Below are 18,059 nucleotides of genomic sequence, written 5' to 3' on the forward strand. Positions count from 1 at the left end.
CCAACAACAAGCTGTGGTTCCACTCAAGATTCAGAGGGGTGGGGACATTCCACTCTACAATTCTACAACTGTACAAAGGCCTCAGTTTATTTGTAGCATCTTTGTTTTGCTCTTTGGCCAAACTCCCACTGTAGCTTACAAATATCATTCCTAAAACTGCCTATGACCTCAAGCTTATAATTTTAAAAGACATGGATAATAATAATAATATTAATAATAATTTTTTATTTATATCCTGCCCTCCCCAGCCGAAGCCGGGCTCAGGGCAGCTAACAACAATAAAACTAGCACAGCATTCTAAAACCATTTCATTTTAAAATAAATTCAAATCAAATTAATGGCAACCATTGGGCTAGAGTTCTGTGAGGATTACCAAAGGAGGGGATCTGACTGTGCCTTGGCCAAAGGCCTGGTGGAACAACTCTGTCTTGCAGGCCGTGCGGAAAGATGTCAAGTCCCGCAGGGCCCTAGTCTCTTGTGACAGAGCGTTCCACCAGATCGGGGCCACGGCCGAAAAATTCCTGGCTCTGGTTGAGGCCAGCCTAACCTCCCTGTGGCCCGGGATCTCCGATATTCTTTTAATTTGAAGACCATAAGGAGCAAAAGGAAAAGAGATTAGAAACTCCCCTCAGCCTCGGCCTCCACAAATAGTGATCAGGATGAGAGGAGCCGGAGTCCAGCAGCATCTGAAGGGCCACTGTCTCCCTATCCCTGAAACTATTTCCCTGTGAAAGGGAACCATTGAAGCGGTGGTGGAGATGCATGATATCCACGATGTATTTAATTATTTACACTTTAAGCTTGGTTACTGGGGCTGGGAAAAGTTATATGGAAGTTGCTCAGCAAAGCTTCTTGGAGATATGATTCCGCTAATGAGGAAATCCCCACGCCATGAGTAACTCTGCACTTCATTTTCTTCCCTCTTTCAATTTAAGGAGCACTTTGCTTTCAGCTTCCCACAGACTTGTCATGTGACAAACACACATGGGAGCAGAGGCAGCAAAGCAGGCTGGGAAGTGCTGGGACTGCACAGTCATTTGGGCCTACTAAAGTTATTCAGGCCTAACTGCTAACTGTTAGCTCAGTCTGACATGTGACATAGTAGCCAGTTTCTCTTTTGTGCTCTCTGTAAGAAATTAGAGTCTCTCTGCTATGGTTGTGAGCAGTGTCGGTATGTAATCTGAGTGTCAAACTATCTGGAACCATGTTGTTTATGAAGAAGTTTATTTTAACTTAGTAAAGCTTTTATTCTTTAAAACTCGGCATTATTAATTTACACTGCGCGTCAAGACATCATGGTGCATTAGAAGCAGAGGTAGCAGCAGAAGCCGCAGCAGGGAGGTCATTCTGTCTTGGCCTCCTACACCTCTATTTTGACTTCTCCTTTCTCCCCCACAGCCAGGTAATGAGAAGAAGTTAACACCCTCCAGCACAGTGTGATATGTATAACCTCAGGCTTCCTTGGCTTCTGATGTTTGGGCAACTGCCAGAGATCTCTCTTGAGCTTTGGGAAGAATAAATCACTATCATTTTTATAATTAAAAGTGGAGAAAGTTTTTGGGATCTCTACATGGTTCAAGGGGCAGGGACAGAGCTGAGGGAAAATATGTTTACACCAAATCACAGATGTGGCTTCAAACTGCAACATGAGTCACTTGCATTTCGGGGATGAGTTTGGCTTGACCTTTGCTAAGAACAGGCCAGCTGGGTTAGTTCAAACTCCCATCTAGTCTTGCAACACAGTGGCCAATCACACATTGCTGAGAAGCTCACAAGCAGGGCATGAAAGCCATGGGCCTTGCCAGGCACTGGTCACCAGCGACTGGCATTTGGGGGAAGTAACTATGTACTGCATGAGTCAATATTTTGTTTGCTCTCAATCTCCTAACCTTCTGATTCATTGGATGTCTCTGAGTGCTGGTGCTAAATAAGAGAGGGAGACAAAAAGGATGGATCCTGCCCTTCTCCAGAAGCTCAGTGCAAATAAGTCAGAGGTCTGCTCCATGGGGGTGAATGGGTTCTACCCCACCAATCTCAACCGGCCTTCATGCCACCACCACTCCCCTGCCTTCTTACTTACAAGTGGTGGTTCTTCTCCATCATTGTCTCTGGCTCCAGCTATCGTGGTGCCCCTCTCACTCCCACTAAACAGACAGCTGTCACATTCATTTGTTGATGCTGACCTTGAAAACCCTAAATGACATTGGCCCTGTATATCTAAAGGAGCGTCTCCACACCCATCATCCAGACCAGATACTGAGGTCCAGCTCCAAGGGCCTTCTGGAGGTTCCCTCAAGCATTAATACACTCAAGTGAGACTCCATTTTTCAGTTGCTGATTTTAATACTAGAATAATAATAATAATAATTTTTTATTTATACCCCACCCTCCCCAGCCAAGGCCAGGCTCAGAGCGGCTTACAAGCAATAATAAAAACAAGTTGAATGATTACAACTTAAAAACAAAATTAAAATACAACATTAAAATATTACAACATTAAAATAAAATGTAGCCTCAACGCAGGAGGAGAAGGAAAGAAAAAAAGAAAGAGAGGGAGGGAGGGAATCTAACTGGCTCCAAGCCAAGGCCAGGCGGAACAACTCTGTTTTACAGGCCCTGTGGAAAGAAATCAGATCCTGCAGGGCCCTGGTCTCATGAGGCAGAGCGTTCCACCAGGCCGGAGCCAGAGTTGAAAAGGCCCTGGCTCTGGTTGAAGCCAATCTAACTTCCTTAAGGCCTGGGACCACTAGGGTGTTGTTATTTATGGACCTTGGGGCTCTCCGTGGGGCATACCGGGAGAGGCGGTCCCGTAGGTACGAGGGTCCTAGGCCATGAAGGGCTTTAAAGGTCAAAAGCAGCACCTTAAATCTGATCCTGTACTCCACCAGGAGCCAGTGCAGCTTGAAAAGCACTGGGTGAATATGCTCCCATGGCAGAGACCCCGTGAGAAGCCTCGCTGCAGCATTCTGTACCCGCTGGAGTTTCTGGGACAGCTTCAAGGGCAACCCCGCGTAGAGCGAATTACAGTAGTTAAGCCTGGAGATGACCATCGCATGGATCACTGTGGCCAGGTTGGGGCGGGAAAGGTAAGGGACCAACTGCTTGATGCGGCGAAGGTGGAAAAATGTCGCCTTAGAAGCAGAATTTCAAGTTACACTAAGTTATTCTTTAGGCTTCGATTATGAATTCAGGAAGAAAGGAAGGTGGGTCATATCAAAGTACAATCTGGAAATGGTAGAGAAGGATAATTATGTATGAAGAGGGAGGCTGCATTCCGTGTAATGCTACAGGTAGGGATATCCCTAAAAGTTGTAAGTCCAGACACTCTCCAGGCATGTGATCCAATGATTCCCGTTCATCATTCAAGATGAATGAAAAATGAAGAGGAAACTTTATCTAAGGAGATACATTCCTTCCCAAGGCAACTCTGTGTGTTTCATTACTACTGTGGTGGAAAACAGTTATAAATATCAGAATCAGACAACAACTTTAGTTTTTGTGGCCAGGTGTTCCTTTGCGTTCAGATTAGGCCTCAGCACAATAATGTAGCATTTGGGAATGAAGATGCAGCCCAGAAGCCCAGCACTAGAAGCCAAGATAGAGAAGATCTGCACGGCTACCATGTATTTCCCCTTTGTGCTCAGGTAGGTGGGCACAAAGGACACCCAAACACTGCAAAAGACCAGCATGCTGAAGGTGATCAGCTTGGCTTCATTGAAGGCCCCAGGCAGCTTCCTGGCCAGGAAAGCCACCGTGAAGCAGATGGCAGCCAGGAAGCCCATGTAACCCAGGGCAGCATAAAACATGGCAACAGACCCTTCATTGCATTGCAGGGTGATCTCTCCAGCCTGGGAATGCTTGTCAGAGTCTGGGAATGGGGGAGAGATGCCCAGCCAAATGATGCAAATGACCATTTGGACACTGGAGCAGGAAAGGACAATGGAGTTGGCCAGACTTTTCCCTAACCATCTCCTCACCCTGTTCCCTGGCTTTGTGGCCAGGAAGGCCAGCACCACCATGATGGTTTTGGACAGCAAAGAAGATACAGCAACTGAGAAGATGGTGCTGAAGGCCGTTTGTCGAAGGAGGCAGGTGACTTTCCTGGGACGGCCAATGAAGAGGAAGGAGGACAAGAAGGACAGCAGGAGGGAGACAAGGAGGATGTAGGAGAGGTCCCTGTTGTTGGCTTTGACTATGGGAGTTTCCTTGTGTTTAATGAAGATCCCTACAACAAAGCCTGTGGTTAAGGACAGGAAGAGAGCCAAAGAAGTCAGGAGAATCCCCAAATATTGTTTATATGATAGGAAGCTGATAATCCTCGGAATGCAGTGATCTCGGTCCTGGTTTGGATATTGTTCTTCTGGACATTTGGTACAACGCTCTGCATCTGAGGAGGAAAGAAAAGAATGCCTTTGGCTTTGCTTACAGACATATTCTATTACATGTCAAGAAATGCACTCACATAGGAGATATCAGAAAATGAGAATGTATTGTAAGAAATGGAAGCTTCTTCGGTGCATTTCCTTATGCGATAGTTTTCGGGCAGTAACACTACTTCATTTTCATATTTCATTTCGCTTTTAATTGGTATACTGCCTTTCTATATTGCTATGCAGAAGGAGGGTTACAAGTAGAGGAAACAACAAAATAGACAGCAAAGATCACAGACGACACACAAAAAGTCATCATCAAAGCATAATTTAAAATAAACAACATATCATATAAAGCAATATTCAATAATATTCTATCATAAAACTCAGAAATAGTAAAAAGTAAAATTTAATATCAGCAAATAATAAACAGCTAACGCTTATCATGTACAATAAAAATTCCTAATTTATAATTAATAAAAAACAGCAAGTCACAATGAATAAAATACCACAAAACATGCAAAAGGATCAAACTGAAAAACTAGGACACACAACTTATGATTTATTTATTTTTGATATCCTTGAACTCCTCTCTTCCAAGCTGCTACAGCTGTTTTCAAACTCCTTGTCTGGGATATCCAATAACCCTGCTGAAATCCCATAATTTTTAATTGTTCTACAATGCATTAGAATGGAATGATCACCTAATTTTTTTGATTATTGTGCATCATGCTTTCTCTCTTTTAAATAAACATTTGCTATTTTCACTATTTCTCATTTATTTTGATGACATTCTAAATTTACTTTTGTGAGGGTGGTTCTGGTTCTCTGATCCTAGAAGGCTTGGTACAAAATAGCCAAAGCTGTGCCATATGGGCAGGGCAGGCTGAACCCAATTTGCATCCCAGAGATTGCTTCCTGCAAGTCATTTCTTTCAAATAAATTCCTGGAAGGGGATTAAAAATGAAGAAATCAATAAAGGATCTGCATCCAAATACGTCTTTAGAATCTTTACAGAAGGTTTCTGACCGATATGTTGCCCTATTCATATTCTCCCAACAAATTCCATCTCCTGTGGCGTCACCCACCTTCCTGTGTAGATATGGTCCCTTCCCCACACGGAACACAAGCGTAGCAGCAAACCGGCTCTCCTTTTTGAACCACCTTGGCATATCCTGGGCGACACCTTTTGGTACACCTGGCGTGAGGAACAGTCTAGCCATGAAGGAAAGATGGCACATTAAAGGGGAAGTGTCAGCAATACTTGTGCCTATGGAACTCACTCAGAGAGTCTGGAAAGGACCCAGAAGGGTCTCCAGTCCCACAAGAAAGCACCCTTGATGTCAGGGGTGCCAACTTGAATAAAAATTGTGGGGGCCCAGGCAAGCCGCACAACACATAATCGATGCCCATCAACTTTATGGGTCCCCAGCCCCCTCAAATATTTTATTGCGGGGGCCATAGCCCGCACAGCTCCTAGGAGTTGGCTCCTATGCTTGATGTAGAATGGAAGCCTCCCTGCTGTGTTTGCTTTTTAAATAACAATAATAACAATAATAATTTATTTATACCCCACCCATCTGGCTGGGTTTCCCCAGCCACTCTTGGCGGCTTCCAACAATAGATTAGGAATACATTAAAATATCAATCATTAAGAACTTCCCTAAACAGGGCTGCCTTCAGATGTCTTATAAAAGTCAGGTATTTGTTTATTTCCTTGACATCTGAGGGGAGGGCGTTCCACGGGGCAGGCACCACTACCGAGAAGGCCCTCTGCCTGGTTCCCTGTAACCTCACTTCTTGCAGGGAGGGAACGGCCAGAAGGCCATTGGAGCTGGACCTCTGAACTATGGGGGGTTGAGACGCTCCTTCAGATATATTGGGCTGAGGCGGTTTAGGGCTTTAAAGGTCAGCACCAACACTTTGAATTGTGCTCGGAAACGTACTGAAAAAGGTATTAGTACATAGGTCTTTGAACAACTGGACTGAGGCACAGTTGAATAATAATAAAAAAGAAGGTACATACAGGGAAAATATTTGTTTGCCAGGAATATTTGTATCTATGGAGTTGATTCATAGAGTTCGGAAACAACCCAGCAAGTTCTCTAGGCGCAGGGCAAAAGATGCAGAAACAAAAGAAAAGAAAAATCCCATCCCAGAACAGCAGCAATAAAACACTCTGAAGAAGAGCACTATTTAAACATAGAGTATGATCACATCTTATGCAGGAGTTACATTCCGGGGAAGGAGTAGTATATGCAAAAATGTATATACAGTGGTACCTTGGTTCCTGAATGGCTTGGCTCCCAAACAAATCAGCTACCGATCGCTGCAAACTCGGAAGCAAGTGTTCCGGTTTGTGAACATTTTTCAGAAGCCAAACGTCCAATGCAGCTTTCAGTTGAGTGCAGGTAGCTCCCGCAGCCAATCAGAAGCCGTTCCTTGGTTTTCAAACAGTTTGGGGAGTTGAGTGGACTTCCGGAATGGATTAAGTTCAAGAACCAAAATTCCACTGCGCTCGAATGAACCCCTTGGAACGGCTCCTGCACAACCACCCTGACCTTTCGGAGGTGACCTGCCAAGCAGGCCTTACTCCCAAGTTCTCTTTTGCTCACTGGGCTCCAGGATGCTCTTGCGTGGGCTCTGAGATGTTCTCATGAGATCTCGCAGGGCCGGGCTGGATTAACCATTAAGCAAAATAAGTACGTTCTTAGGGCATCCAGGGAAGGCGGGCACCACAGGAATTTTTCTGTTGCTGGGTTTACCATGGACCATATTGTGCGGCTCAATCAGGTTCCACAAGAAAGGGTCCCACAATAAATGAAAAAATTACATACATACATACATACATGTGTGTTCGTGTATCTGCACATGAAGAGCATTATGCACATTTAATAATTTACTTAATTAATTATAATGAAAGCATCAGCCAAACTTCCAAACGATTATACTTGAATTCCTCTTGTAAATATTCAACAGATTACTAGATCTTAATGTGTATCATGTGGAATAAAGGGGCTCTTACCTGGTTGAACCTCTTGGGCCACACAATAGCTTCTGGGTTAATGGCGAGCTTGAAGTCAGTGGATGCCTCTCTCTCTATACTCCCAATTTTCACTCTAACACAAGACTCATTGGGAAGCACCACCCAATTCTCAATATCAAACATGATAGGCAGCTCCCCATTCTCACCCAAATACAGTCCGCCCATGGAAGTGTTCAACAACCGGGTTTCTCTTATGAAAGGGTGAAGCTGGAATGACAGGGGCAACACCAGCATTTCAAAGCATTTTGGACATCTCATCCCTTCTCCCTTTGAGCTCCAAAGTCCTGGCATAACTGGCCTCGTTGGAATTTACGGAGGACTAAACACCCGAACTTAGAAAGCATTTTAGATGCCTCATCCCTGCTTCCTTGGAACTCAAAACTCCTGTTGTGCCACAACTTCTCCTATTGGCAAGACTAAACGGACACCCTCCAGGTGGAGGGACGTCTGCTTTTAACTGGTTTTGGCTTCTTTTGGTTTTATTATATGGTCTTATGTTTTTTATTGCAGTAAACCAGCTTGATATTTTATGAAATACACATTGTATATATATTTTCCAGCAGGAGCCTAAAAAAAGAATGTAAATCTAAATAAATAAAACAAAAACCTTTTCCTCACTGTTGCATTCGTGTCTAAATCAATGAGAATGATTATTGTAGAGTTGGTAGAAAGAACTTTGATTTCTAGAAAGGGAAAGGAAATACCTGCCATGGCTGTAGCCTTTGACATGCCAACTGGTCTCCTCCACCCGCCATCAACATCTGCTTCGATCTAGATGAACAGGCAACATTTAAAGCATGTGCCATGATTTGGAGACTGAAGTATGTTCTGTGGCTGTCTTGAGACAGAACACTCTGCAGCTCCTCTTCAGACGGCATCTCCGGATCCTCCACATCTCTGCATCTTGTCCAACCTCTCACAGCGAGGACGTGCTTGGAGTATGAACAACTAAATGCTTTTTGCCGAGAAAGATAAAGAAGATGGGACTCTGATTTACAGCAGTCACGTTTGCTCCTTATTTTGGTCTTCATAACAAAGGAGAATGAACCATGGATATCCTTCAAGATCTTGGGACCAAAAAACAAATTCATGTCAAGGTCTTTAAAAGCTGTTGTGAGCCATACTTTTGGCCCAATTTGTTTCTCGATTTCTTGTTGTAGTAGCATGATGAAACCCAGTGCCGTATGACTGTTTGCATAGTAAATGAATACATTGGTCTGTCTGCATAGGGCAATAAATTCACTTCGTGCTAAGATCTCATGTCCCTTCTTTTCTGGTATTCTTACTGAAAAGGCACCACAAATTCCATTGCTGGCCATCAGAGATGTCAAGGCACTCAAGAACCTTTCTCCATCCTCATTCTCTGAAGCAAAGAGGCCGATCCACGTCCATCCAAAATGCTGGAGGAATTTTATAATCCCCAGGTACTGAACTTCTTCATTGGGGACCATACGGTAGACAAAAGGAACTTTCGTGTTCTCATCAAGAACCCCAGATACAAAGTCATAACTGATCTGGAGTGGGGAAGAAAAAGTATAGTGTTTCATTTTCCAAGAACAGGATTAGCCTGAAATATTTAATACCTAACAAATATTGTGCTTGCCAGGACTGATAGTTTTATTTTGAAACTTTGGGCATTTTCAAAACTAGCAAAGTCTCTGTGTTGAAGAGTCATAGAATCGTAGAGTTGGAAGCGACCCTGAGGTTCATCTTGTCCTCCCCCCTGCAATGCAGCTGTCCCATACGGTGATCAAGCCTGCAACCTTGACGTTGGCAGCACCACACTCTAAGCAACTGAGCTATCTAGCTTAACATAGCTCAGGATTTTCTCCCTCTTTGACGCCTCTTTTTGACTCTGCTGATGATAATGAGAATTTATTTTGCTGCTGAACCTCTTTTCTGTCCCTCCATGCCCCACCCTTCATACCTGTGGGATTTTGTACATGCCTGAAGTAGTTGAAATCACTTTGGAGATGATGGAATTGGCTCCTTCAAGAACAGCCAAGATATTATTCCATTTTCCACAGCGATAGTTTGGAATATTGCTTTCCCCACCTGCAAGCAGGTCTAGCATGGCATCAGAAGTGATCCTTGCATTGTAATAGTTCTCATAGAGGCTGTAGCCCAGAGTGATGTTGGGTAAGAGCCTGGGATCCCGGTTGATCTCTTGGATGGTGAACAAGAAGGACGAGATGTGCCAGTAGAACCTATATGGCGCTCTGTATGAAATAAATCAAATAAAAAGTGTCAAACCAATCACCACTTAATGAAAATAAATACTATTTGATTCCCTAAATCATGGTCTGCATTAGGGCTGCCATACACACATAGCAGGAAGACAGCAGTTGAAAACAGTGTGCGGGTGGAAATCACTGTAATCCTTGCATTGTAATAGTTCTAATAAATCAGTTGTAATAAATAGTTGTAATAAATCAATCAATTAAAAAGTGTCAAACCATTCAGTATTTAATGAAAATAAATCATGATCAGGCTCATTTATACACCCGTGTTCTTCAACAAGCAACACAGCAGCACAGCAGTTAAAAATTGAGCACTTCTGGGAACATGCAACCCACTAGCTGGTGTGAAACTCAAGTTCCCTTCAGCCCCTGCCAGCATGGCCAGTGATCAGGGGTGATGGGAGCTGCAGTCCCGCAACATCTGGAAGACCACAGAGTCCTCACCCCTAAAATGGAGACTATTTCCCTAGTAAACAGGAGCCATTGGGGTGCAGTAGAAAAACATGACGTCATTCTGCATATAATTACTTACTCATTCTTAAACCTGGTTAATGGGGGCTGCGAAAAGATGTATGGAAGTTGTAGAGTAAACCAATTTGGAGTTATTATCCCGCCAATGAGGAAGTCGCCAGTCTGGAAATAATTCTGTGCTTTGATTCCTTCCCGGATTGGATTCAAGGGGCATTTTGCCTTCAGGTGTCTACAGGATTCAAGCAAAATGAGCAGCATCAGCATCTGGGATCTCATTCTGACTGATTGCTACACCTCTCTTGTGAGTGTTCCTCTCACCCCCATAGCCAGCTACATCAGAATAAGCCAAAAAAACTCTTATTTATCCAATATGGGTAGTGCTCAGCGATACCTTCAGAGCCATTAAACCTCACACAGATGTATCCCACCCCTCTTACTCTCAGTCTTGACTCAGTCTGTCTCTGATACAGGTGATCTTCTGTGCATCAACTTTTCCCTCAGGAACAAGGCAGAATGAATCACTATGATGTTGATAATTATAAAGGGAAGGAAGTTCATCTTTGCAACAACCTGAAGTCTCTGTGTGGCCTGAGGGGCAGGTGCAGAGTTGGAGATAAACATGTTTTGGAGGAAACAAAGTTGCTGCTCCAAAGTTGGACATGGGTCACGTGGTAGGGAGTGAGAGTTTGGCCTGAACTTTGCTGCTGACAAGAGCATTAGAAGAGTCCTGCTGCTGGTTCAGTTCAAAGCTCAATCCAATGCAGTATCTTGTTGCACCCAGTGGCCAATCAGACATTTCTGGGATCCACCCAAGCTGATGGCAGTAGAGTTGATCCCAGCAACTGACATTCAGAGATATGCAGCCTCTTATCCTGGAAGTCATGCGTCTTTTAAAAGTGTCTCAGTTAGCAGCTGAAGCAAACAAACAAAAAATTCCTTCCAGTAGCACCTTAGAGAACAACTAAGTTTGTTATTGGTAGGAGCTTTTGTGTGCATGCATAGGTAAAGGTAAAGGGACCCCTGACCATTAGGTCCAGTCTGTTAGGATATTTCCGTTCCACCTTAAAAGGGGACAGGCTGTTGTGAGTCACAGCCTGCGTATTTCCTGCTCACAGGAAGTTACTGTTTTGTATCTAGCTTTCGTTTTCTCTCTGTGCCTGGACATCGAAGCAGGCAGTCATTTTTTTTCCTTTGTTCTGACCAACGCTGAATAAAGTTGTAAATAATGCTCTCCTGGGTGCATCTTTCGTTGTGCGAACTCTGCTGATAGAGCGTGCACCAGTCCTTGGAATGTGGACAGTTATTTCTGAGGCTTGTGTCGCTAATTGACTGATACTGCATTTCTACGGGAGATCGATGGATCGTCCGGAGACAGCGTGGGGGCATGATGGCTTTTGTCTCCCTGTCAGTATCCCAAAACAGTCATGGCCGACCCTGGGGTTGCGGCGCTCATCTCGCTTTATTGGCCGAGGGAGCCGCATACAGCTTCCGGGTCATGTGGACAGCATGACTAAGCCGCTTCTGGCGAACCAGAGCAGCGCACGGAAATGCCATTTACCTTCCTGCCGGAGCGGTAGCTATTTATCTACTTGCACTTTGACGTGCTTTCGAACTGCTAGGTTGGCAGGAGCAGGGACCGAGCAATGGGAGCTCACCCCGTCGCGGGGATTCAAACCGCCGACCTTCTGATCATAAAAGTCCTAGGCTCTGTGGTTTAACCCACAGCGCCACCCGTGTCCCGTGCATGCGTACTTCTTCCCTCTTTCCTGTGTCAGTGAATTTCTCCATTGGGTTACACTATCCAAAAAAATTGCTTCCTATTTTCTATCTAGATTCTCCAAGTGGATTCTTCCATGGATGCCTCTTTGAGTAATAATTTTTCAGGAAAAACCTATCCTTTTTCTCTTCCTCCATGATTTTATGCATCTCTATTAAGTCCCACTTTTACAGACTTCCTTCCTTAACCAGGGTCTACCAACCTTTTTAGGCCCCTAAAAACAACTGGGTATTTTATAGTCCGAAGCTGTAAGAGGAAGTGGGAAAGAGCATCATTCTTTCCAACCTCCTTCTTCAGTTCCATGTTCAAGGGATTAAAGGGTGATCACCCTCACTATCTCATAACCGAGTGGACAAGGGTGAGGGACTCAGAGGATTCACAACGAATTCAATGGATTCCTCAAGGACACAATTTGTGGAATGTTCTCCAGGGAGGTTCGGCTGGTACCTTCATTGTACACCTTTAGGTGCCGTGCGAAACGTTCCTTTTTAAGCAGGACATTGGCTGACTGACATCCAAGGCCCTTTTACATGTCTTCTGGTGGAGGCATTATTGGTTAGTTTGTGTTCTTTTTTATTATGTATTTTGTCTTCTTTACATTGTCTTTTTATGTTGTGAACCACCCTGACATCTATGGCCAATGGGCGCTATTATTATTTTTAATAATAATAATTAATCAATCTGAGGTGTCTGGCTTAGCTCTTTTCTGACTACCTAATACCAAGTTTCAGTCATGTCCTTCCATGTACTAAGTTTTCTCCAAGTCTTGTACTTTTGATCCTCATCAAAACTCATGTACCAAAAATATTTCTCTTCCACAAACTATGTGTAACACCGGTGTAGATTTCCATATGACCTTTTATCTATGTCCTTCATTTAGCTAGTTTAATGTTCCTTTTCTTCTAATTTAGCAAAGTTCATTTTGCACTATAGCAATTCAGTGGACAACGTCTTAAGCAGCTTAAGAAATTCAGCTATGAGTAATATGCAGTCTAACTCAAGATCGAAGAGCCTGGTACAGGAATGATTTCAAGCAACAATGGGCAACTCCACAATTGCTATTAGTGAAGAAACTTTAAGAGGTCTACTGTCAATTATCTATCTCCTCCGCATGACAAGTGAGCTAAGGGAACTTTGACAACGATGCTTTTGGAACTTTTTCTCACCATACACATGGTTAGCTGGAATTGCAGTGAGAGGAAACTGCTTATCTATGCAGTGGGGGGGGTGGCTATTGGGGCATTGTATTTTGATGATGTATTTTGTGGTTTCATAGTTATACTTTAATTTTCTTCTGGTGAACCGCCCTGAGACTTCCGGTATAGGGTGGTATATAAATTGAGTAAATAATGATAATAATAATATTTGTGGAGATTACTGCAGCCCTCAGGAAAATACTATCTGGGATCCAGATTATTTTTTAATTCTAACAACAACCTGTGGTTCCACTCAAGATTCAGAGGGGTGGGGACATTCAACTCTACAATTCGACAACTGTACAAAGGCCTCAGTTTATTTATAGCGTCCTGATCTTGCTCTTTGGCCAAACTTCTGCTGCAGCTTACAAATATCATTCCTAAAACTGCCTAGACCTCAAGTTTATAATTTTAAAAGACATGGATAATAATAATAATAATAGGAATAAAATAAAATAAATTTTTTATTCATATACCACCCTCCCCAGCCGAAGTCATTCTCAGAGTAGCTAACAACAATAAAAGTAGCACAGCATTCTAAAATCATGTCATTTTAAAATCAATTCAAATCAAATTAATGGCAACCATTGGGCTAGAGTTCTGTGAGGATTACAGAAGGAGAGAGGGGGTCAGACTGTGCCTTGGCCAAAGCGCTGTCTTGCAGGCCCTGCGGAAAGATGTCAAGTCTAGCAGCGCGCTAGTCTCTTGCGACAGAGCGTTCCACCAGATCGGGGCAACGGCCGAAAAAGCCCTGGCTCTGGTTGAGGCCAGCCTAACCTCCCTGTGCCCCGGGATCTCCGATATTCTTTTAATTTGAAGACCGTAAGGAGCAAAAGGAAAAGAGATTTGATACTCCTCTCAGCCTCGGCCTCCACAAATAGTGATCAGGATGATAGGAGCCGGAGTCCAGCAGCGCCTGAAGGGCCACTGTCTCCCTATCCCTGAAACTATTTCCCTATGAAAGGGAACCATTGAAGCGGTGGTGGAGAAGCATGATATCCACAATGTATTTAATTATTTACACTTTAAGCTTGGTTACTGGGGATGGGAAAAGTTATATGGAAGTTGCTCAGCAAAGCTTCTTGGAGATATGATTCCGCTAATGAGGAAATCTCCAGGCCATGAGTAACTCTGCGCTTCATTTTCTTCCCTCGTCAAATTTAAGGAGCACTTTGCTTTCAGCTTCCCACAGACTTGTCATGTGACAAAGACACATGAGAGCAAAAGCAGTAAAGCAGGCTGGGAAGTGCTGGGTCTGCAAAGTCATTTGGGCCTACTAAAGTTATTCAGGCCTAACTGCTAACTGTTGGGTCACTCTGACATGTGACATAGTAGCCAGTTTCTCTTTTGTGCTCTCTGTAAGAAATCAGAGTCTCTCTGCTGTGGTTGTGAGCAGAGTTAGTATGTAATCTGAGTGTCAAACTGTTTGGAACCATGTAGTTTATGAAGAAGTTTATTTTAACTTAGTAAAGCTTTTATTCTTTAAAACTCTGCATTATTAATTTACGCTGCGCGTCAAGATTTGATGGGGCATTAGAAGCAGAGGTAGCAGCAGAAGCCGCAGCAGGGAGGTCATTCCGGCTTGGCCTCCTACACCTCTATTTTGACTTCTCCTTTCTCCCCCACAGCCAGGTAATCAGAAGAAGTCAACACCCTCCATCCACCACAGTGTGATACGTATAACCTCAGGCTTCCTTGGCTTCTGATGTTTGGGCAACTGCCAGAGATCTCTCTTGAGCTTTGGGAAGAATAAATCACTACCATTTTTATAATTGAAAGGGGAGAAAGTTCTTGGGATGTCTACATGGTTCAAGGGGCACTGACAGAGCTGAGGGAAAATATGTTTACGCCAAATCGCAGATGTGGCTTCAAACTGCAACATGAGTCACTTGAATTTCGGGGATGAGTTTGTCTTGAACTTGGCTAAGAACAGCCCTGCTGGGTTAGCCCAAACTCTATGAGTGCTGGTGCTAAATAAGAGAGGGAGACAAAAGGGGTGCATCCTGCCCTTCTTCAGCAGCTCAGGGCAAATAAGTGAGAGGTCTGCTCCATGGGGGTGAGTGGGGACTACCCCACCAATCTCAACCTGCCTTCATGCCACCACTACTCCCCTGCCTTATTACTTACAAGTGGTGGTGGTTCTTCTTCATCATTGTCTCTGGCTCCAGCTATCGTGGTGCCCCTCTCACTCCCACCAGACAGCTGTCACATTCATTTGTTGATGCCGACCTTGAAAACCCTAAATGACATTGGTCCTGTATATCTAAAGAAGCGTCTCCACACCCATCGTCCAGACCAGATACTTAGGTCCAGCTCCAAGGGCCTTCTGGTGGTTCCCTAAGGCATTAATACACTCAAGTGAGATTCCGTTTTTCAGTTGCTGTTTTTAATACTAGAAGCAGAATTTCAAGTTACACTAAGTTATTACGTAGGCTTAGGTTATGAACTCAGGAAGAAAGGAAATTGGGTCAAGTCAAAGTACAAACTGGATATGGTAGAGAACGATAATTATGTATGAAGAGGGAGGCTGCACTCCGGGTAACTCTACAGGTAGGGATATTCCTTAAAGTTGTAAGTCCAGAAACTCTCCAGGGATGTGATTCAATGATTCCCTTTCATCATTAAAGATGAATGAAAAAATTTATCTAAAGAGATACATTCATTCCCAAGTCAACTCTGTGTGTTTCATTACTACTATGGTGGAATACAGTTAAGAATCAGACAACAACTTTAGTTTTTGTGGCCAGGTGTTCCTTTGTGTTCAGATCAGGCCTCAGCACAAGAATGTAGCATTTGGGAATGAAGATGCAGCCCAGAAGCCCAGCACTAGAAGCCAAGATAGAGAAGATCTGCACAGCTACCATGTATTTCCCCTTTGTGCTCAGGTAGGTGGGCACAAAGGAGACCCAAACGCTGCAGAAGACCAGCATGCTGAAGGTGATCAGCTTGGCTTCATTGAAGGCCCCAGGCAGCTTCCTGGCCAGGAAAGCCACCGTGAAGCAGATGGCAGCCAGGAAGCCCATGTAACCCAGGGCAGCATAAAACATGGCCACAGACCCTTCATTGCATTGCAGGGTGATCTCTCCAGCCTGGGAATGCTTGTCAGAGTCTGGGAATGGGGGAGAAATACACAGCCAAATGATGCAAATGAGCATTTGGACACTGGAGCAGTAAAGGACAATGGAGTTGGCCAGACTTTTCCCTAACCATCTCCTCACCCTGTTCCCTGGCTTTGTGGCCAGGAAGGCCAGCACCACCATGATGGTTTTGGACAGCAAAGAAGATACAGCAACTGAGAAGATGGTGCTGAAGGCCGTTTGTCGAAGGAGGCAGGTGACTTTCCTGGGACGGCCTATGAAGAGGAAGGAGGACAAGAAGGACAGCAGGAGGGAGACAAGGAAGATGTAGGAGAGGTCCCTGTTGTTGGCTTTGACTATGGGAGTTTCCTTGTATTTAATGAAGATCCCTACAACAAAGCCTGTGGTTAAGGACAGGAAGAGAGCCAAAGAAGTCAGGAGAATCCCCAAATATTCTTTATATGATAGGAAGCTGATAATCCTCGGAATGCAGTGATCTCGGTCCTTGTTTGGATATTGTTCTTCTGGACATTTGGTGCAACGCTCTGCGTCTGAGGAGGAGAAAAAGAATGGCTTTGGCTTTGCTTACAAACACAATCTATTACATGTCAAGAAATGCACTCACATGGGAGATATCAGAAAATGAGAATGTATTGTAAGAAAGGGAAGCTTCTTCGGTGCATTTCCTTATGTGATAGTTTTTGGGCAGTAACACTACTTCATTTCCATATTTCATTTCACTTTTAATTTGTTAACTGCCTTTCTATATGGCTATGCAGAAGGAGGGTTACAAGCTGAAGAAACAACAAAATAGACAGCAAAGATCACAGACGACACACAAAAAGTCATAATAAAAGTATAACTTTAAAATAAACAACATATCAAATTAAGCAAAATTCAATACTATTCAAAAATAATACTAAGGAATAGTAAACAGTAAAATTTAATATCAGCAAATAATAAACAGCTAATACTTATCATGTACAATAAAGAATTACTAATCTATAATCAATAAAAAAACAGCAAGTCACAATGAATAAAATACCACAAAACATACAAACCATGTAAAAGGGTCAAACTGAGAAACAAGGACACACAACGTATGATTTATTTATTTTTAATATCTTTAACTCCTCTCTTCCAAGCTGCTACAGCTGTTCTCAAACTCCTTGACTGGGATATCCAATAACTTCCTGCTGAAATCCCATAACTTTTAATTCTTCTACAATAGAATGGAATGGAATGTTCACCTAATTTTTTATTATTATTGTGCATCATGCTTTCTCTCTTTTAAATAAATATTTGCTATTTACACTATTTCTCGTTTATTTTGAAGACATTTTTAATTTCTTTTTGTGAGGTGCTTCTGGTTCTCTGATCCTAGAAGGCTTGGTATAAAATAACCAAAGGTGTGGCTTATGGGCAGAGCAGGCTGAACCCAATTTGCATCCCAGAGATTGCTTCCTGCAAGTCATTTCTTTCAAATAACTTGCTGGAAGGGGATTAAAAATGCATCCAAATATGTCTTTAGAATCTTCACAGAAAGATTTGGACTAATATGTTGCCCTATTCACATTCTCCCAACAAATTCCATCTCCTGTGCCGTCACCCACCTTCCTGTGCAGATATGGTCCCTTCCCCACACGGAACACAAGCGTAGCAGCAAACCGGCTTTCCTTCTTGAACCACCTTGGCATATCCTGGGCGACACCTTTTGGTACACCTGGCGTGAGGAACAGTCTAGCCATAAAGAACAGAGGGCACATTAAATGTGAAATGTCAGGAATATTTGTGCCTATGGAACTCACTCAGAGAGTCTGGAAAGAACCCAGCAGGGTCTCCAGTCCCACAAGAAAGCACCCTTGATGTCAGGGGTGCCAAC

At 43.5% G+C, this 18,059-nt stretch overlaps 2 protein-coding genes across 2 annotated transcripts in view; both read right to left on the bottom strand.

The window, feature by feature from the left end:
- LOC310670184 (vomeronasal type-2 receptor 26-like) overlaps positions 1 to 18,059 on the bottom strand; it is a gene marked incomplete at its 5' end in the record, with an annotated part of 52,633 nt that overhangs the window by 28,914 nt on the left and 5,660 nt on the right. The window contains 2 exons of the mRNA XM_083425020.1: positions 15,793 to 16,728; positions 17,791 to 17,917. Coding sequence (XP_083281146.1) covers positions 15,818 to 16,728; positions 17,791 to 17,917 — 1,038 coding nt within the window. The 3' untranslated portion in view covers positions 15,793 to 15,817. The remainder of the gene's footprint in view (positions 1 to 15,792; positions 16,729 to 17,790; positions 17,918 to 18,059) is intronic.
- Positions 3,477 to 10,403, bottom strand: LOC310672909 (vomeronasal type-2 receptor 26-like; the record flags this gene model as incomplete). The annotated part of the gene is made up of 6 exons (XM_083430562.1): positions 3,477 to 4,387; positions 5,459 to 5,585; positions 7,396 to 7,623; positions 8,121 to 8,930; positions 9,344 to 9,635; positions 10,189 to 10,403. 6 exons carry the CDS (start codon positions 10,401 to 10,403, stop codon positions 3,477 to 3,479), a joined length of 2,583 nt encoding a protein of 860 aa, XP_083286688.1.

This window comes from Podarcis tiliguerta, assembly GCF_965153285.1.
Source record: "Podarcis tiliguerta genome assembly, chromosome: 2".
In the NCBI taxonomy this organism is placed as follows: domain Eukaryota; kingdom Metazoa; phylum Chordata; class Lepidosauria; order Squamata; family Lacertidae; genus Podarcis; species Podarcis tiliguerta.